The following is a 22,177-nucleotide window of genomic DNA, read 5'->3' as shown; positions in this document are numbered from 1 at the left end:
TATGCGTGTGCGTGTGTGTGTACGTGTAAGTGTAAGTATTTTATATATAGTCATCGCTCCTACGAAGAATGTGTTGTCATCAGTCTTCACACTATCATCGACCTTTTTCCCCATCCCTCCGGGAAATTGAGATCAGAAATGGGTTGAAAATAACTTGGCCAATCCAATTACATGCTTTCTGATCGATGATTTTAAAACTGTCTTCTACTTGCATAGTGAGAAGAGCTTGCAAGATGTGTACATTATAAAGAACTTTATGTTCCACGTGGTATGTACTAATCAAAGGATGTTGTAGCAGTTCGTTTATAGCAACGATGACATGTGTGCACCTGCGACACTTTATTGTCCTTCTTCAGTTATGTCGAGGCAAACATGTCTGAAATTATTTATTGATCGAAGTTAATCGAAGAAGTCCGTTACGTACATTCCCTTTGATGTGGACAATACTTACCGAAAACACTTAAACACTTGACGTGCAGCATAAAGTTTACTAAGAAAAGGAGGTTAACAATGGTAAAAGTTATAACAATCCTTATTTATGATATATATATATATATATCAATAACGAACGTCCACAATAGCTGGCAAGAGCATTATACAAACATGCTTTTACATTAATATGGTAATTTACAGTTATTTTGTGGGTGATGAAACGTCTGTGCAGGATTACAAAATTGCGTAATACAACTCGTAGGTGTGAATACCGATACATATCGTATTGAATAATGTCATCAGCAGGTATAAGTGGTCGGTATAGTATCAGCCATTCCGATGGGGGGGGGGTGGGAGCTAGATCGGACTCCCGGGAAAATTACGTCATCTGGCACCCCATTTTCTGGAAGTCTTTATTTTTCCTTTCCCCATTATATGAAAATAAAAATACATTATTCTTTAAAAATCCCATATTTCTCTCGGCCTTTTTTTTCCTTATGTCCTCTCGCCGAGGTCTGGTTGGGGTGAGAGTGATGAGAATGGAGCATATCAGAGAAACTAAAACATATAATTAAATTCATCAAGGCATCAGCTGGTGAGGTTTCATTCTTTCAAAAGGCCAGAATTTTATGAGTTGATGATTCCAGCGGTAAATCTTCAGCCTTTATCTCACATATTCTTCAACTCACACAGAATCTTCAAATAGGTATGAAATAAACACCACGAGCCACAAAACGCCTATTTTCTGTCCCATTACAAAGTTCTATAGTAAATATCACTGAATCCAAGAAATATAAAATTCAAATTTCACTGTTATCGGCCTCACTCAGATGTTTGGAATTATTTGATCGAAATTCTGGACACGAGATCAATCCATTATTTCTTTATTTTTAGTTGATTTCTGAGGTCTAAATTTTGCACATTTGCTTATTTACCAAAACAACCTACTATTTCCAAATAAAAAATTCATTGTCAGGCTTAAAATTCGTAAAATTCGTAAATCAAGTGGATTTGAATTTGCAATTCAACACCAAAAATTAACGAGCGAATCTTTTACTTATCTTACTGTGGAAATTGCATCACGTTATTAAATCTTAATTAGTGAGAAAACTTTAATTATAAATCCACTTTAAACCTTCAATCATAAATATTTTACGGCTACAATGAAAATATCGATAATAGTGGGTAATTTTGACTGCATGGTTCTTTATATCGTTGGAATTGATCAGAAATGGAATTCTCGCTTCCGAATATCTATGTAATTTATTTCATGAACACATTAATCCTGACATCTTTATCATCCGTTGACTGTCTTCATTCATTTATTCAATATGTTTTTTTTTCAGGTTTTGTCTCAAAATGTCATCTACTCACATCAAGTGATCCCATTATCAATAAAAAATTCACACTTCCATTACATTGTTCACTTCGATTAACATCTGTCAACAAATACCTAGCAAGTCATCTCTTTGTTCTTTAATTATGACCATGAACCTGACGTTTCTCGTTTAAATCACGTTTAGCCATGTCTGATGAATGGGTGGGTGGGTGGGTGGGTGGGGGATGAGGGGAGGGGGAACTACACGACTGGACACAGGGTCTTTTAGGAGACACAAATATGTAAGTAAGTAACATTTATGTTCATTGTCATAGTACACTTAAAGTAAATTGAAGACTTCAAAAAGGGGGCCCGTAGACATGTGATGTCCCCGGGGCTATCTACTGGCTGTCGACGATCCCTTGATGAAAGCTCAGCAATTCAACACCAAAAATGAACGAGCGAATCGTTAACTTTTCTTACTGTGGAAATTGCATCACGTTATATTATCTTTCTTAGTGAGAAACTTTAATTATCAATCCACTTTAAACCTTCAATCATAAATAATTTTACGGCTACAATGAAAATAGCGATAATAGTGCGTAATTTTGACTACATGTTTCTTTATATCGTTGAAATAGATCAGAAATGGAAATCTTGCTTCCGAATATTTATGTAATTTGTTTTCTATGTAATTTTTAATTTATTCGTAATCGACTAATCCAGTGAGGTAAAGATTAACATAGCAAAGTTCCATGGAAGCAACGAGACAGACTTACTGTCTCGAAAAACTCTGAAAGGGGATTTTATTTCAATGCAGCTAAATATCTGGATTTTATTTTATTTACTTTTTCTTACACCAAACGTCTCTTACATGGTTTGTTCTTTGTGATTGATAACTTAATTAGGTACAATATCATTTACAACTGAAAACATATGGAAAATGTTTCCCGCAGAAGTCAATCTCCTGATTTATGAAACAAATTATTCCTTTTTGCTCAAGGATGTTTCCTAACACTTTTCTTTCATTTGGATCCGCAATTGTGTGATTATCCGTTTTTGTAGTTTAGTATCTTGTCCTACATTAACATATATATCGGAAATTTCGGTACTACAAACAAATGTTGTTAATTTCTGTTATTTTTTTTACTTATTTAAGCCCAATCCAGTCATTATTTCCCAATAACGCCTACATCGACTATCCCACGCTACAGCAGTCTTTAAGCCAATCAGAAGTATCAGTAAGTTAGACAAGGGGGCGTGGCCAAGATGATGACATCCAACCGTCTCACGGCGACAGCTGTCTGTGAAACCACGCAGTTTTTGCCACGGCAAGGAGAGAGATCTGTTGCTTGCTCTCTGAAAAGGAGTTCTTTTGGCTGGGATTTCTCCAGAGTTGAAAAAGAACAGTGAGTGAACAGACACTCGTGGACTGCAGACTACAACTGTGAGTGGACTCTGTGTACGGCAATTTAATATGGATACAGCTCTGTAGAGCATAAAGTGGGATAATAGCGAGTGTTTTGACTTCAGAATATATTGAAGTGACTGGCAAGATTGCTTAGCGTTACTACGGGAGATGCTTCTTACACGGATGTGATTTGGATTACGAACGAGAAATTTCTCGGCTAAGCCGTGAAAGATTGACAGGTTTCTTGGTGTTTGTTTGTTTTTTTTTTATGTTTTTTTTTTCAGTTTTGTAGAACTGAAAGGATTCAGTAAAATATTTGCAGCTTGTCTGTCCGATACGAGAAATGTGATAATGTAATAAGGATCAAGTTTGTGTGAGGTTGGAAGATACTGCAAATGATCGAAACATAAGATATGTTGGAATACTAACGAACTAAGCTAATGGAGATGGATCAACCTATACCTTGCCAAAGCCTACGCAATTAGATCTTTATTCATAAAAGTGGATTATATGCGAATGTACATGACACTCTTGTGAGTCTCTTTTGATCTCTGGACAGAAACGAGTATAATCACTTGACCGTAAAGGCATGATATTTATAAATTATCTTACGATTTGGTAAATCTGAGCATATTATGACTTTTCATTGTTTTCCGAAGCAATCTGTGTCCTCACAGGCAAATTTAATGCTGTAAATCATCCCTTTCATAGCTTCCGAAGCAAATTCCAGTCGTTTTTAAAGAAGCAAACATGACTGAAGTTTACAGTTTCGCTACAGGTGCCACTTTGGAGTTTATAATCAACATGACTACGCCTTCCTACACGACTGCTTATGGATATCCACAATTCTATGAGGAGCCGTTATGGCTTCAGATTATATTGGCGCTGTTGTTTGCCGTGATAACCGTCCTCGGTGTCGGTGGCAATGCAATCGTGATATATATCGTGCTATGGAACCGACGCATGCGTACACCGACGAATTATTTCATCGTGAATTTAGCCGTGAGTGATCTGCTGGCGGCGTTAATGTGTATCAATTTCACTTATTATTCAACAATGTACTTATCGTGGCCGTTCGGTCGCTTCATGTGCAAACTGGTCCAGTTCATCCAAAACGTCTCCATTTCGGTGAGCATATTTACACTAGTTGTCATCAGTTTGGATAGATATTCCGTTATATTGTATCCGCTTCGACCGAAACTCGGTAAGACTAAAGCATTAATAATCATCTTCACGATATGGATCTGTTCGTGCGCTTTCGCTCTTCCCGTCGCCATCTTTACAGATTTGAATTTTTACGACGATCTGGGTCTACCACCAGTCTGTACGGAAGGCGGTAATTGGAAAAGTGATAAACTCTATTCCTTTTGCGCAATCGCAGTCCAATATGTGATTCCATTATTAATATTGGCGGTTTGCTATGGTCGGATAGGACTCGTTATGTGGAGCAGAAAAACACCCGGAGAGAAGGAGGAAAAGAGAGACAAGAAACTGACGGAATCAAAATTAAAGGTAAAAATACAAAATCACTTTTCGCTTGATGTACATCGATGTACAGATTAACGTAACACCATACCGTAATGAGTGGTACCGGTAGATAGAGCTATATATAATTGGAAATAACAGTTCCAAAACGTGATGGCTGAACACATGTGGTTAAAGTAACTCTAAACTCTACACCAGGGTTTCCCTAACTTTATCCCCCCCCCCCCACGAACCCCCTGTGGATGTCAGAGTTGTCCACGAACCCCCATCTTTTCGAGACACGATCTGAGTCATTATTATACAATAATACGCATAACAGTGCTTTGTAAAAGATCTAGTTCATAGTGTAATATTGTAATGAAAAAAAGCACAAGAGATGAACAAATATTTATTTGGAAACTTCAAGATCAGATCAGCTCTTTATCTGCACGACGTACTGTCATGCGTACACCAACTTCACCAAATTCATGCGGCCTGTGTCTGTTTAATAATTCAGTTATTTATCACATGCTCGGTATGGTACTAATATGGCAACATATGCGCATGGAACGCGAAAAGAGTTTATCGAAAGTCGCGACATTTGTACATTACTAAATTAGCCTATATGATATATCAGATTTTAGTTCAACAAAAAGTACTCTAGTTTTCACTTTCAAAAACGTCTCACCAACCCCCTGGGATGGACTCACGTACCCCCCTGGGATTCATGCACCCAAGTTAGGGAACCCCTGCTCTACATTGTTTATACTCCGTCTGCAGCAACAACAATAAGACCACACTTAGTCGTTGTATGTAAATAGGGTAAGCTTTTAATAACTGAAAGAAGTCGGAAATGTGTCTTGAACAACTCTGGCAACGTTGAAATGTTACATTCAGGAATAACACAACAAAAGTAGTTTAAGAAGTAAGTTTGCTATATGTACAGTCTCGTGCAATTAAGAACGTCCCTTCACGAGGACCCTGGGGGTGGTGGAGGGGGTGATTTGAGACACTTAGCGCCCACAAAATATCGAAATATCCACACGTTAAACTGTAAAGCTCTACGAGTAAAACGGTTTGCATACAATTCAGCTGAACTTCTGTACCGTCCCCACCCCTCCCCCACCCCTCCAAACAAAAGTTGATTCTTTAAAGCAAATATGTCAGTACGTATCACCCCGTCTTTAAATGCTTCAGGAAAGTTAAACGAAGTATCACCAATCATTTCAAAAAAGCTAAATGAGCAAAGAGTTTTATACCTTTCTCCTTCTTAATGTATAAACCTCTTTGAAATATACAAGAACAAGTAATAAGCCCTCCTGTGTCCCCTTGGGCTGTCTTACTGAAACCTATTTCGTGGGTACTTTTGTCTTTCCAAATCAATTTTTATGGATTAGCTTTCAATTGTATCTCCCGGCGCTTTTATTTTATTTTTTAAGGCAGAAAGTAACATACACAAAACCTATTGTCTTCTTTACTTTACAGTAAATAGTTCATTAATCTGTCAAGAGGTACATAGAGGTTAGACTAATCAGATCAATTATACTTAAGAAGCCCAAATTTTCCCACGTCGTGAAATCTGTAGAACACCCTGGAGAAATATCAAGCTAAATTTTTCATTGTAGTTACTACTAATATACCTGTTGGCAATCTTTTACCACTGAAAAGAAAATAGTTAGGTATTATTTCACTTATATTTTCTGATTGTATCCAAGAGTCACTTAAGATGCGTGGCTGGCTATACCTCACTGCGATTTTGCTCTCAATATGTAACGCTGTACTTGGTGGTAGCGTATACTCACAATGCATTAAACGATATAATAACAGTTACCTAAAAGCACGCATGACTTGTTATATCCATTCGCCTTAATCCACCAGGGACCCATGAAGTTGGGCATGAACTTCAATGCTATGCGAAGCCAAAAAGAGAAAAATTGCCGGCTATAGTTTTTTTTTACTGTATTTGATTGAACTGTGATTAATTCTTAAATTACGAGCAGTCATTTTCTTTACAATACTGGCAGATATCTTATTTAAGTAGTTTAAGTATTTCACTTTTTGCTCGGAATAATCATGTTAACCTCTGGAGTGATTCATAGTTATGACGCAACGCCCTCCTGCCACCCACACATCCCAAAAAAGAATCATGTATCTTTTAAAGTTGGGATTTAAAAGTAAAGTGAAATCATTGTATGCCAACCACAAAACTATGCACATATCCTGGAATCCTGAAGGAGGGGGGGGGGGCGACATCATCAGTTTTAAAGGGTGGGGTATAATATTTGTTTCCTATCAATTGTAAAAGTTATAGCCACTATATACGGTTCTATACCGCTACACATGCAGTTGAACAGATCACAAATTACTGCATGGGTACTGTACCTGTTCCACCCTAACAAATAAGATATTGGGAGACACGTCTACATGGCTCATAAAAGATCTGCAGCTCCACCCCCTCCTCCTCCCTACAGGCACCCAAGCATAACCTCAATGAGAAGTGAGAAATTATCCAACCTTAATCCAAATTTGTATAATGTCCTATATTTATTCATCTTTAGTGGATGGACCCGCTCAAGCAGCAAGCTTCCCACAGATTTCAAACACATAATTTTCAAAAACAGATCGAACTGTTTTTTAGTTGGTATTCTATAGTCCAAGTTACTTATATGAGGTAATAATTAGACTAAAATTTGGAATTAAATAATTAAACTTTTCTTTCTAAGGAAACTGGATTGTGAAAATATTCGTGCAAAAAAGGAGAAAAGGGGGAAAAAAATGATTGCAAAAAGGGAGAGCTGAGAACGTAGGAAACTTCCGTGCGTCCCGATCTTTTTCATCCCTCTCATTATCTGGAGCACGTATCTAGGTCTGCAAACATCCCTTGAAGCGATACGTGCTACTTGTACACAGTTCAATATCATCGCTGTATATCGTCACCGTACACCGGATCTGTCAAGCATTACAACTCGTACTCTAATTGGAGGGTGATCTCTAACAACATTTAAGTGATGGTAGTGTAATAAGCAGAAGTGCTGACAGCCCTTTGAATCGTCGTTACTTACAAAAACAATAAAAACTATCATCGCTTTTTAAAGATGCAAGGTGAACACCACAAAAAAAATCATGTATAAATGACATCTATGATTAAGTTTTCACATTCCTTATATGACTATGCCGTTATGATTTATTAAAACGACTTTTCGCTGTTAGTGTGAAACCGTCACGACTAATCAAACCCGAATTTTGTAGGCAAAATTCTGTTAAAGTCCACAGGCAATAATCCCATGCATAAACGTGGCATAAAACTAATTATTAAAAAAAAAATGAATACGAAATAAATTCATTGCACTCTACGGCAGTTTGTTTAAATTGCGTTTTGGTCGATAATACTACCAATTTTTAGGAGTGTACTGCTCAAAATCAAAATTCAATTAATCTCTCTAAGAGATTACCGTGGATTTTTCTATGCAAATGAAGTTAATAGGCAATTGATAATTCTTAACGTTTCATCGCCCCGACAGTCCATCATATTCATATTAATCACATGCGAAATGAAAGTTGGAAAGTTTTAAATATTTTGACGTCAATTAAATAACCCTAGATCGTCAGGGGTTATATAGCTATCGAACATTGATCTGAAAATCGATCCTTGCAGTCCTTTTTAAACTGACAAATTTACCTTAAAGGAGACAACAAACCCAAATATCATCATTTGGTCTATTGTAAATAGAGATAATTGTCATGAATAACTTATATGGTAAACAACTAAGAAAAATCGTCATTCCATTTCGGAGATATCACAAATTTAATGTTCCTCAAAACATACAAGGCCGCAGACTTGGTCAAGTCAAAATAGGACAACATGAAGCGAGCCACCAGTGCTTCGGTTTTTAATGTATTCCTGTATTTATTATACCTTTATGATTATGATTTTCTAAAATGGTGATAGGTTTTGGAAAATTTTGAATCTAAGAAATTTTAAGCTCGTGACATTTATTTAAGATCAGCAATAGTTTCAAATGTCAAATACTGTAACATTCTACCTTGCACATATGATGAGCAAAAAAAGGGGGGAATTTTCGTCTTGTTTTAAATCCTACTGTTACAAAGGCTTCCCTGCAGAGTTCCAAAATGACAGCTTTCAGACACAGCTTTCAAACTAGGAAGTCTACTCGAACGGAAAGAGATTTTTTAAGCTTTTTGATGGAGTTCAAATAAGGTTAGGATGACAGTAAGGTTTTTTTGTCTCCTTTAACAGATGATTTTGGTTTCTTCGTGTAAAGATTTTTTTGTTTATTTAATATATATATTTTATTTAACTTTCGTATATGGATGAAACTTGATTTTATGATTTATGTTTAAAACGCAAAAAGTTTGTTTGATCGTATTAAAAGGGAACCCATGGAAATCTGTTCCTATAGGATAAGTTACAAATAAATCACATTTTCAAGGCTTTTTACATATTTTTTAATTAAAATATATTCAAAGCTATTCGATTGATCATCTTCTAATGGGTGAGGATTACAATAGACGGGGCCGTTAGTCTCTACGGCCTCGCATAGATTACCCGTCATTCAATTTTATGAGCTTTCAGATATTTCATTGCCTACGGCTGAGGATCACATTGCAAATAGAAAACTGAAATTGTTTATTGTTCAATGGTAACATTGAAAGAGGTTTTTTTTCTTTGCAAGCTTGGAGACAAGGAGAAAAATAAATAAATTTCCTTCTCGGAAAAGGTTTTATGGCCTGCAGAGACATTTTTTGAGAAATTGCATTTTTACGAGCGGGGTTTCCACTATCAAACAGTTTCATTTAATGTCCAACAAAAAGGCAAATTTGTGGTAACTTTTAATATTTAATATAATCGGATAAATTTGTTGCAATGTAATATGTCAATCACATATACACACAAAAATGAAAGGTTTGAGAAAGTACATATATTATTATTACGAGCGTCACATGAATTGCTGAAAACCTGATGACCTGTTTCCATATTGGTAAAGTAACTTGACATTCTGAATCTCTTCTAATTTATTTATTTGAATATTTCAGCATATTACAAAATTATTAAAAGAGAAAACAAAGGCCACGAGATTCTATTTTAGCCGCGGCATGAAAAAGTCGATCTGGGCATGCGCACAGAGATGTACTTCAATCGATTACATACACTTGGAATTGCGACATGGTTTAAAGATTTGTTAAGAGCCCTTGACTTAAATTTGGAGTAATCTTAAACCTCACTGAAAGCGTTCTGAGCGGATGTTTTTCATTATGTTCGCTCTAACGTCTAAAGGCGTTTTTCCTCGCTTTGACGTCATCCAGGGAACACTTCACCGATGTTTGAAGTGATTAAAAAAAATTCCACAAAATATAGCTGACAGATACAGAAGTTGATCCAAACAGTAAACAACCCACACATTACTTGCTGTTTACTTCCAAATTTAGAGGTATATTGTTTATCCATTTTAAACAGTTGTAAACTTATTTATGTGTTCCAGGGGTTTGGATAAGGCGAAATTGGTCGTCTGCATTTCTTTTATATCTCCAGGGGATTGGTTTATCCATAAATTTGTTTTAGATATAATGTACTCTTTAACGTCGTAGTAATTTTTAGATTTAAGCTACAGTCGCTTTTGGAATTTCCTTTTTTCTTTAGTGCATTTGAAAGTTCATGCCATACTTTAACAGGTTGATAAAAACGTTTCCTGGATGTCATGGAATTGGCTTTTATCGTTTTACTTTAAGTTAGGAAAAGTAGGATCACTTTAAGCTGCTACAGGAAAGACGATAAGAAAGCAACGAGAAAATGGAAGTGTAATTAACAGTATGAGTACAATTCCTATCAGTATGAGTATGAACATGAATATGCGTACAATTCCCATCAGTATGAGTATCAACACGAGTATGAGTACAATTCCCGTCAGTATGAGCATGAACATGAATATGCGAACAATTCCCATCAGTATGAGTATGAACACGAGTATGAGTACAATTCCTATCAGTATGAGTATGAACATGAATATGCGAACAATTCCCATCAGTATGAGTATGAACACGAGTATGAGTACAATTCCTATCAGTATGAGTATGAACATGAATATGCGTACAATTCCCGTCAGTATGAGTATGAACATGAGTATGCGTACAATCCCGCAAGTACGGTATGAGTATGAGTACGCATATAATTCCCATCAGTATGAGCATGAGCATGATTATGCGTACGATTCCCGTCAGTATGTACGTTACGTTACAATGGCAGTGTGTCACGATACACATTGTTTCACGATTCAAACTGCACATGTGCGAGGTATGACAGTAACAGCTCCGATTCTTTTACATATGCATATCATTGTGATTCTTGATATCTTTAGCCTATACCACATGTTACATTTATTTATTCGCATATTTTATTAACTTGAACATGAAGAGATGTATCTTCAACCACGTAACATTCACAGAATATGTATATTTTGCTTGCGCACTTTATATTTTCAGCGAAGTAAAAAACATTACCTAGACGGTAGCATGTAAAGAAAAGCTTGTTTTTGCATTTTTTTTCTTTTAAAAAGGTGATAAAATCCACTCAAAGTTTTACTTTTCGCGGATAAATGTGCTGAATAGTACCATAAGGCATGCGCACTTCGATACTATATGTTTATAAAAACGAAAGTGCCACCATTATCTTCTTTAAGTTTCCTTGAATCTATAAACTGAAAAGCGAACTTACGAACCACTTTTTCCTAAATGGAATACAAAGATTTACGGCTGACCTAAAATCTTGTAGCCCTTAAATCACTCACTTTAATATTTAAGGGAGATCAGTTTCTTAGATTTAATGTCCTCAGGTGTGATAAACGAAATTATGAAGCTGTAAGGAAGTGATGGGAATTGTATATATAATAACACATGGCACTTTAAAATATAAACAAAAAATTTATACGCCCGGATTAAGCGACATATTTTACTTACGACCGATATCCACTTAAGGTCGTAAAGACGAAATTGTTTAATTACACAACTACCGCAGATGAGTTAACGGTATTCTGATATAGGTTAGAGATTCCCACATATCACCTTAAAGAGGTACCGGCTATGATTTGGAATGGTATTGGCAGCGGGGAAAAATAGGATGAATTATGCAGGATAGAATTGATTAATTTAGCAAAGGGCTCTGACCATAACCTTGTTACACTCTGTCGTATATATATATATATATATATATATATATATATATATATATATATATAAATGCTACTTCCTGGTATGTATCGAATATAATTGGGATTTGGAATGGTTCCTGATTTCACAGGTTACAAGATTTTATTGATTCTGGCAACAATCAAAGTGACTTTACATATATAGAGAGAGAAATGTAGGTGGACAGAGAGGTGGGTGGAGAGAGAGGTGGGTGGAGAGAGAGGTGGGTGGAGAGAGAGGTGGGTGGAGAGAGAGGTGGTTAGAGAGAGGTGTGGAGAGATATCGCTGTCAGCTTATCAGGACCAGAGAGCTCAGTTGGCAGAGAGCTGGATTTGTCCGCCTGTCGTAACTGCTTCGAATCATGTTCAAATCTTAATTTCTTTTCTCTTCCCGTGCTTATTTGTATGATTTCCACATCTTTTCTTTCCTGTATATATCTTTACTTGTTGGAACCTGCATGTACGATCAACTATATAGCTTTGAGTAGTGTTTTCATTTCAATTATGGGTACAAGGAGGTATAATGTTACGGTTGGTTAATTCGTTTTACGCTTTTGATGGGAGAAAAAACATTGACATATTCAAGACAATGGAAACGTGATAAAACTGTTTAATTAATTATTGTATTAATGATCCAATAGAACCCATTTGATGTAAAAGACAACCAGAGAGCTGTTTTAGCTTCGGAAAATATAATCCCAGTTACTACTGGTTTTCAAATGTCTACGCATAGACTAGATTCCGCTATATGCAGTGTTGAAACTGTCTACTCATAAAAAATCTGTACAATGGTTGAAAATAATAGAAACCCTCCGTAATACAAATCCCTGTAGCTAATTACCTTCATGAGAAACAAAACAAATAAAACAAAAATCCGAACGGTCCTAATTTTAATTGTTCATTCTATACTTGCAATATTTTTTCCTGGTCCAGTTGAACTACTCGCACACTAACCCTCTTTAAAGTGCAACTTTAAATCACACCTCCCATGGATGAAGCTCGTTTTTATTTATTTATTTTTAATTTGTTTTATGTACAGTGGATTTAGCGCATTGTTATTTTCTACCACACTGACCTCATAAGTATAATATATTTTCTTAAAATCTGTTTAAAATCTGTCTTCTGCAAGGATTAATTAAAAAGTGGACAAGTACCTCGATGCCCTATAATCTGAGGTTAAAATAATAAAATTGATATTAAAAGTGGATTCCCAAGAGCTATAATATTTTATCCGGTAAATGGGTTATCAAAACACAAATTCATTTAAAAAGAAATGACCTATACAACGTATAGGAAAATGAAAAAAGGTTCTTTGTGTTAGCTTGAAGCTCAATGCAAACAAAAGTGAATATAAACAGAAGTTGACATGTTTCGGAATCTATATTTACATCTACTATGTACCTGCATCTACATCTGTATTAATTCCATATATAAATATATACATACATCTGTGTTTGCATCTGTGTATACCACATCTGCATGGTATCGATATATCTACATATCTACACACACACAGATATAAATGTATATATATATAGGCCTATATATATATATGTTGATACTAGATGAGACTAGTGGAACACTAGTAGTTGTAACTCGGAGTTTCACGCTTCATAGCGATCTTCAGACAACTCCAACTAGGCCTATATATATATATATATATGTATATATATATATATATATATATATATATATATATATATATATATATACATATACATATATATATATATACCTGCACCTGTATATACACCTACACCTGTATCTATACCTACATCTGTACCTACACCTGCATCTACATCTACACCTACATCTGTATCTACACCTCTATATAAACCTGCTTCAGTGTCTACATCTTTATCTACACATATCCCTGTATATACACCTGCATCTGTATCTGTAAACCTGCATCTACACCTACACATGTTTACATACACCCACATCTTTATCTACACCTACATCTGTGGCTATACATTGGTATATACTCCTATAATTCTATGTACATTTACATCTATATTGCATATCAATAATTCATGAAAAAGTTTACAAGGATCATATCACGGTCTTGCAGTGTGAAGTTCGAAGTATTGAAGAACAGTGTTTCTAATTTCGAGCGACTATCACGCAGGATTCTGTACGTCATTCTTAATCACATCAACTGCAGAGACGCTTGCGTATTTTGGTGGTGCCGAACATTAGTGCCGCGAGGGTTCCAACATTTTAGTCTCTGCGCTAGATCAAGTTTTTGACGTCACGACCCGGAAATGTCGACTGAAAAGATCTTTTATTACATACGGTGGCCTATCTTCAGGTGAAATAGATAACCTACTCTAGAGAAAGCATGCCACTCTGGTGTAGATTTGTTTCATCTAATTAATTTTATTCTTGTAAGTCAAACTCGGACAAAGAAATATAACCTTAATCTAAGTTAGTTCGAAACTTGTTTTTCTTTGGCTAGCGATTAAGTTGTACTGTATATCTGTACATGGCTGTTGATACACAAGAACACTCTCCCTGACATGTCTTTAAACGGTATTCCCTTTATAATGTTTCGTCATAATTGGAGTGTGTAATGTCATATTAATGGAAGTTAGTTTTTATGAACCATTCTTACTATAACTTTTGATATGATATGTAGTACATACTATATATATATATATATATATATATATATATGTATGTATATACATTTCAGTAGTGTATGATAATTTATGGATTCATCAGCGATCTAAAATAATTTAATAACTGTTTGAAATGGTAAATGTAAGATTCTACCCGCAACTTTATTCCTATTTGATCAATTTACGTAAGCTATGACAGCGAACAGTTCTTGACCTGTTTACATTTCCAAGTCTCGATCATCCTTGTAATCCGTATAAGAGTCAGTTCACTTTTGATCAAATATCATAACTTCCCTAGCTTGAGCGCTCAGAAATAAAAGTTCATATAGTACCCGTGTATGTAAATACATGAAAGTTTGAAATAAGAAGTCACAATTATTTGATCAATGACACGTGAGCTATTGATTGACAAGAAGGGAGGGTCTATACATCTTGATGTAATAGTTATCTTTGCCGTCTTTATACCGTGTACAGCCAATTATTTATGCTTAGGTAAAATGTTGATTTATATAGCTGAGACGAAATTTTTTTGGGGGTTGAGATATTTTATGCAAATTACCCGTAGCTATCTATACCTTTCATAATTTGTTACTTTTGCTTTTATGAAAGTACTTTCGTTCTCGGTTGATTTGAAGCTAAATTTGATCCTCGATTTTTTCATATTTTAGGGCACCAATAAAACAATACCGGTATTTTGAAAGATCTGCTTCTGAGATAACGTGGTCCGTTCAGAATAAAACAAAGTATATACAATAACAGCTCGCATGCAAACACAATATGAAATGTGTACGTTGTGTTATGCCCTGCTAATTGGGAAATATTGAAAGGTACGGTATGGTAAGCATTTTTTGTTATTCATGCAACGTCTAATTTCCTGGTAAAGGAATTTCGTCAGCTTAAGTTAGCGTCTTAATGGAATCATGAATGTGACGAGGGCCAATCTACGTCAACAATCGAACTAGAACTTGGAAAGCAAAGTAGGTCTCATGTTGCACGCGATGATGATATTTAACAACAAATGCCAAGGTTAGAGAGGAAACGAGTTTACATATATAATTATATAGGTGCAAATTAACTTCACGAATCCTTTGTGAATCGTAACTTTACAAAGAAAAAAAAAAGAAATAGAATGAAAGCGAATCACGAAGAAGAGACCAACAACATGTATATCATTAGTTTACTTGAGGTTAATAGGTGAGCAGTGTCGCCCGGAAAATATGCTTAGAAATAAGTAAAATAACGGTCACTAATGTTCAGCCGACAATAATCAGTTTTGTTTATAAATCTTCAAAGACTTTTTCACTACTGAAACATTCAATTGTCTTATTTAACATATCTCAATGTCTGTTAGTGATTTTAAGATGCAGAACTACACGGGAAGTACTATCGAAAACTTCTATATAGGCTACACATGTTAGCATGCTAACATTTGGAGCCTATACCGATACATTGAAGCTAATATAATGTAATTCAAAACAAAAATTAAATAAGCCATTCTAGACCAATTAATTAAAATCAAAGGATGTTTTTTTAAAATTTCTCATTAAAATAGACCAATTGAACGATGACAAACGTAAGTGAGGGACAAAGCTTAACCATTCATTGATAAGTGTATGTAACAGAGATAAACTTATGAAAACTTCCCCAACTTTACAGCTTAGAGAAATCTTATTCCATTTGGGAGATAGCAGAGGATGAAGACTTGATCAAGTCTAAAATATAACTTTATTAAACACATGCGCTTCAATGTTTATAGGTGTTTCTCTTTACTTAATACAACAGTGTTAAGTTTTTTTTTTGTAATGGACATGAAGTTTGCAAGTAATGAGTTTAAAAATAGTGACAATTAATACAATTAAGTGCAGTAGGTTTATTCTAAATTGGTTTCTTGAGGTCACCATTATAAGAACGTTTAGGGTCGATGTAACTGTCATAAGAAAGTTGAATTAAGCCACTTTTTTTTTTTTTTTTGTGCTCACACTGGCATATTAAAAATGAAAATGAGAGCAGGCAGCCAGTTGGGACAATTTGCTGAGTCCTCCCATTTCATGCTTCGAAGCACTCGTGTTGACAGTACAAACAGTTCCTAACCATTATCTGATAGAAACATGGTATTCATACTGCTCATACTTACACTACGAGTGTTTTGAAACGGACATGACAGTACAGTATAGAAAATAATAGTTCCCAACTGGGTGCATTTCTATATTCATCCTCAAAAAGGTCCTGAAGCGCTGAAAGTTTTCTTTACGCGTGGCGTAGGTGTCTCAACCTCATCCTGTTCTGAGGAGACAACCTCGTCGTTAAATCAGCCTTCAAGGAACATACAATACTTGCAGCATATTTGGAAGGTGCCTTGAAAACTGGAATGGCTATAGAAGCATTCTATGAAGAGGAGGGCTTTGGGGTGGGGTTAGGAGTGGAAGGGTCAGGTAGGATATATAACTGACATGGTGGACACGGGGTGGGGGGGGGGATAATGCGATCCAGCTGATAAGTTTTCTGCATCCCGTCCATTAAATCGTCGGCTTTCAAAGCCCCGTTAATGCTTATTGAAAATAAAGTCGGTTTGAACAATTTGAGTGCGCATTCAAGTATTGTCTGTGTACCCAGTGTACATTGTTTGTATACATGAGGAAGGATGTTCTTAATAATACATTAAAGATTCCAAATGTGAGAGGAAAAGTTCTTTAGTGACCTTCCATACATGAAGTACTCCAAATTACAAAATACGTATCTCGGGTCCCCCGTGGACCTTGTACTTGTACTCACACCAAGGAAATTGTACTCACGCTCTTACTTCTGGTACTTGTGTAGTACAAGTCTGCTTCTATCCTAACACGTTGTTTCAACATATAGTAATGACCGACTGAACTCCACGTGTATGATGATTACAGGTGTCAACGGCTGGGGTTAATCTTCTTTTTTGCCGCTCAGTTCAGTGATTGTTTCAGCAAGATACTTATAGGCCAATGACATTTATCACGCATTAATTCAAACGCTAAGAGCTATCATTATCTTCGTTTCTCTCAATTTCTTGACTTGAAAGCTAATAAAAACTAGGTTACAGACTTATCAATTTGTCCGTGTGGTTATACAGGCTATACGTATATGTATGGGCATGAACGATTAAGCTGGTACATACAGGTCACAACATACCAATTAACTCGATGTAACTGGGCTGTGATAACAAACTTCTGGACAGATGGAGTATTTTGGCGGTACTTATAATTTATCCTCTAGAGTGTTTTAGTCTTGGGAGAAACGGGGAAAAAATACACAAGAGTTTTCTTATTTTATCCTTTGATATAGATCACGTCCTACGCAACGCCCACATGTATGATAAATCCGTTTCGTGGGTTTAATATATTTGATATTATTTTAGAAGATGCGATGATACGACGGATAGAAACTATGTCGAATTAAAGTCAGCTTAGACGGGAATTAATGTGAAGTTATCGAAAATCAACAAACATCAAGTTATAGAGACGCTATACGACTAAGCTGATTAACGAATTTGAAAATCTGTGCAAAGGTTTTTGTCTGAATAATTCTTATTCATCCGTATGTCTGTAATCTTAATAATAATAATCAGCAGTTATTTTTATGACGTTAAGCGACTACAGATGTGGGAGAAACCCGCAAGGGCTTATGGATTACAACTTATATAAGTCAAGTGGCTTCCAATTTAACTCAAATTTGGAATCTTTTCAATTTAGAAAGTCATTTCAGATAGAAAAAAAACGTAGATTGCTCTTGAATGAAAAACCCACGTTACTATGACCCGACCGGGTATCGAACCCGATTGCTAAGCCTCATTGCTTCAAATGCCACCGCCTTTATCCACTCGGCCACAGCACCGGTCTTTACCGTGTAATAAATTATAATCGTAATTAATCAATCGATTATTGGTTTTAAAGTAGGTAAACAATCTGGTTGCGGGAGGGGGGTGGAGATGATCATGTCAAATGCCATGTACTTTGCCCATGCATGGGAATGATAAGCGCGGTACTCCTACTTTACTATACTGCTACATATATGCTGCGGAAGCAGGTCACTTCGCCCAACAACCATTTCGACCAACTACCATTTCGCCCAACCTTACCATTTCGCCCAACCAGCCTGGTCATTTCGCACAACTAGCCTGGTCATTTCGCCCAACCAGCCTGGTCATTTCGCCCAACTTTGATTAAATATGATACTTCAAAAGGAAACATTCGGGAATTAACGACCAGGCTGGTTGGGCGAAATGACCAGGCTGGTTGGGCGAAATGGCAGTTGGGCGAAATGGTTGTTGGGCGAAGTGACCAGAAAGCTATGCTGCTATTTTGATACATATGTGATGCTACAGAAGATAGCATCCGAACTTTACTTGAACCACAGAATACCAATGCAAAATGATAACAATAAGATAAGAAAGAATGGCTCAGGAGCTCTACCAGAAAGCTACTAAAAGCTTGTGAAGTGATAGACCCCTCTATGTAAGATCAAACAAATAGCAATGGTAATCTGGATTTGGAAATAATTATATACAAATAACATCCCCCCCCCCCCACACACACACACACACCTCCGCCCAAACGGAGTAGCAAATCAAACAACAAAGATCAAATTTGCTGTACCAAATGTTCTTTCAATTTTCACTTGAATAAAACAGTTAAACTGTTGTTATAATGCAATATCTATCCTGCTATTCTGATATACTATTACTGGCAATATGTAGGCTACTTCTATCGTGTTAGGCTATGCTGCTATTCATATATACTGCTACATATTATATTCTGCTACATCTATGTTTCAATACTGCTATACTATTATTGCCAATACTGCTGTCATCCTGTTATGTCTGTATTTCTGTAATAATGTATTACTGCCAAATGCTGCCAAATTCTGCAACATCTCTGCTGCTCCTCTGCTATATTGCTATAATCCTGCCCTTGAAACTAACCCGCTGTTTCTATATTGATGTTCTGATAAAATATTACTAATACATTGTATCTCATTGTATGGAAGTGCATGTTACTCTTATACTTAACAATTCAACGTTAACACCTCAGCTTTTAAGTAACAGCTTTTATCGAAGAATATACACCGCCAGAGATGGGCCAAAGGGGATTTACGGTACATTAACTACCACTTCAATCCTTTTACGTACAGATGTATGGAATAGGGTTCACAGAAAGGTAACAGCTTAGGTAGTATATAGATGAATGTTGGAGTACTAGTCTACCAAACAGACAGTTCACTTAATTATGCCAAGTATAACGTTGGATGTTTTGCAATATAAGAGCTAAACAGGAAGTCACAAGGCACTTCCGACCATTTGTATTTAAAAACAGCAGCTGTATCAACGTCCGCAGCGAAACGGATGGCCTTCTCGGAATGTGTACAAAATGTTTTGCTGTTTCTTACATGGAATTAAGTAGTTGCTTGCATTTCATAATAATATTCCATTTCTCCGGTAGATTTATTCAAGTTATTAATGGAAAGCTCTGTGTAAATGCGTTACAATTTTTTTTCTTCTAATATGATAGATCGACCCAGCAAGTAATCATAGTAAGAGAGAAAAAACTCATGTGTTATAGTTGTAATATCTGAATATACTAAGTTTCGGCTAGCACATCATAGTTTGGTAGGTCATAGCAACACCACTGAGTGATATATGTATAAATATATATATATATATATATATATATATATATATATATTAACAATAATACTGCAGAAAAGCAACATGTTTAGAAAGTCACAACTTCTCACATCTAATGTGCAGACTTTCTTTGATCCTAAGCTGGAGCTTAGTGTTAACTGAGTCAATAATTTTGAAAAAGTTGTGATCGCATTGCTTCTTACAATAATTTGTGTGATTTACCTCAATATTTTGCAAAACTATTAATTCTTGTCAGTTGTAAGATGCTCATAAATCCGTGTAGCGGGGTTGTCTATGGGTTTCTCCTATATAGCAAGCACTACAGCTTGTGCAATTGAATTTATAGACCACACGAGAGATCTAAGGCTTATCAGTAAAGGAATATAATTTTTATAGGCAAACATATTACGAATTTAAGAAACGAGTAAACACTAACAGCTGAAGGCGAAAGAAGCTGTAATAAAAGAGCTCAACTAACTCTTTTAACTCATATTACAAAAAACCCGAGAAAATCCGTCAGCTTAGACTTTTCAAAGCAAGGAGAACCTCAGAACCATCAGTGTCATCGGATTATGAAATGGCAGATGAGGCTAAAAAGGGTCCCACCTTCAAGAAGCCCTAAACTCAAGGGGCCTTCATCGACACTTCCAGACAAAATATACCATCTGCATGTGAACATATGTTAAGGAGTGCTAGCTCAGTGGTTAACGCCGGTACCTTTCAATCATAAGGTCCCGAGTTCGAGTCACTCCAAGATTTATGTATGTCGTCTAGTTACAGAGTTGTTGACAATTGACAATTCATAATCATAGACGTTTAATATGAATCTAAGAGACTGACTTCGGTCAGCTTGCGGCTCTGATAAGCCAATGATGGCCTCTTTGCGAGTTCCTGCTTGTAGGAGAATTTAAAATACAAACATACAATACATACATATCAAAGAGAGAAGGCAATCATATGTGATGAGGGGGTGCGACTGGATATATATCGTTTTACAAATGAAACGAAATCACTGACTGTTCCCATCGCTATCAACTAACTATATGCATATTCATATCGTATTAACCTATTCAAACCTTATTATAACAGTCCGATAACTTTAAATGCAATTCCATAGAGAAAAAGAACACATTTCATACGCATGTATCCTTCACAAAGAAATGCACATTTCATATATGGACATTTTATATAGCGTGAATGTGGATAATTGGGCTGGTATATTTATAATAAATCTGTAAAAGCAATATGAGAAAAACAAAATCCCAAAACCGAATCAATTGCATTCCCTTGGACAACATTAACTTAATTTAAATTATTAAGGCATTGCTGAAAATTCAAGTCATCGAGCTAAATATACGTGGAACCAGTTTAAACTTATTTCGTGAAGAACTCTTATAATGTCCTGACGTCACTTAATGATGTCATTTATGAAAATATTCAATAGGTAAAACAAACTCATTAACATGTGCTTAATGTTAACAAATGAGTCAAAGGATGTCTGTGATTGAAAGGATCGCAGTGATGAACGAAAGAGAAAATGAAACGATTTTGAGCAAGTTCAAATTGGTCAATCTAAAATGCTTTCGCCGCACACTGAATTATACTGTTTATCGGATCAAACTCCTGTTTATGTGATTTGCTGTTTGTCCGTTGCATCTATAAGCTGCATGGTAGACATTTCCCAGGGTTTTTTTTTTTTGCGGAACCTTTTTCAATCGATAGCAAATCCATTAAAGCACGAAACCTTTGGAGAATTACTCGTCTTAACCGTCTCATATGTAATGAGGTTGAGACGGAAACAAAACACCAACAAAAAAACTTGTATAAACACCTTGTTTGGGTTTTAAAATAAAAAATGCATCGCCCACGTTATTGCTTAACAGTCTATGTCGAGTTTAGTCATTGTTGGATTATCCTATTTTCGGTTCGTAGAGAGTCGAATTAACGAGTTAAGGAAATGACTATAAACTTCCTTTTTTCTCTCTTATATATAATCTTTTAATGTATCAATAGCATGTAATGTAAAAGGTAACGGAATCAAGTTAAATGGTGGGTAACCATCTTTGGTTTCATTCATGACGC

General features: G+C 35.8%; 1 protein-coding gene across 1 annotated transcript in view; it reads left to right on the top strand.

Annotated features, from left to right (window-relative positions):
- The first annotated feature begins 3,094 nt into the window (after nt 1–3,094).
- LOC139968953 (RYamide receptor-like) overlaps nt 3,095–22,177 on the top strand; it is a 39,960-nt gene continuing 20,877 nt past the window's right edge. Inside the window, exon 1 of the mRNA XM_071973587.1 lies at nt 3,095–4,673. Within this exon, the coding sequence (XP_071829688.1) occupies nt 3,912–4,673 (762 nt within the window). The 5' untranslated portion in view covers nt 3,095–3,911. The remainder of the gene's footprint in view (nt 4,674–22,177) is intronic.

The sequence above is a fragment of the Apostichopus japonicus genome, chromosome 6, assembly GCF_037975245.1.
Source record: "Apostichopus japonicus isolate 1M-3 chromosome 6, ASM3797524v1, whole genome shotgun sequence".
In the NCBI taxonomy this organism is placed as follows: domain Eukaryota; kingdom Metazoa; phylum Echinodermata; class Holothuroidea; order Aspidochirotida; family Stichopodidae; genus Apostichopus; species Apostichopus japonicus.
Note: the sequence above shows the minus strand (reverse complement) of the source record. Positions and strands in the feature narration are given on the sequence as shown.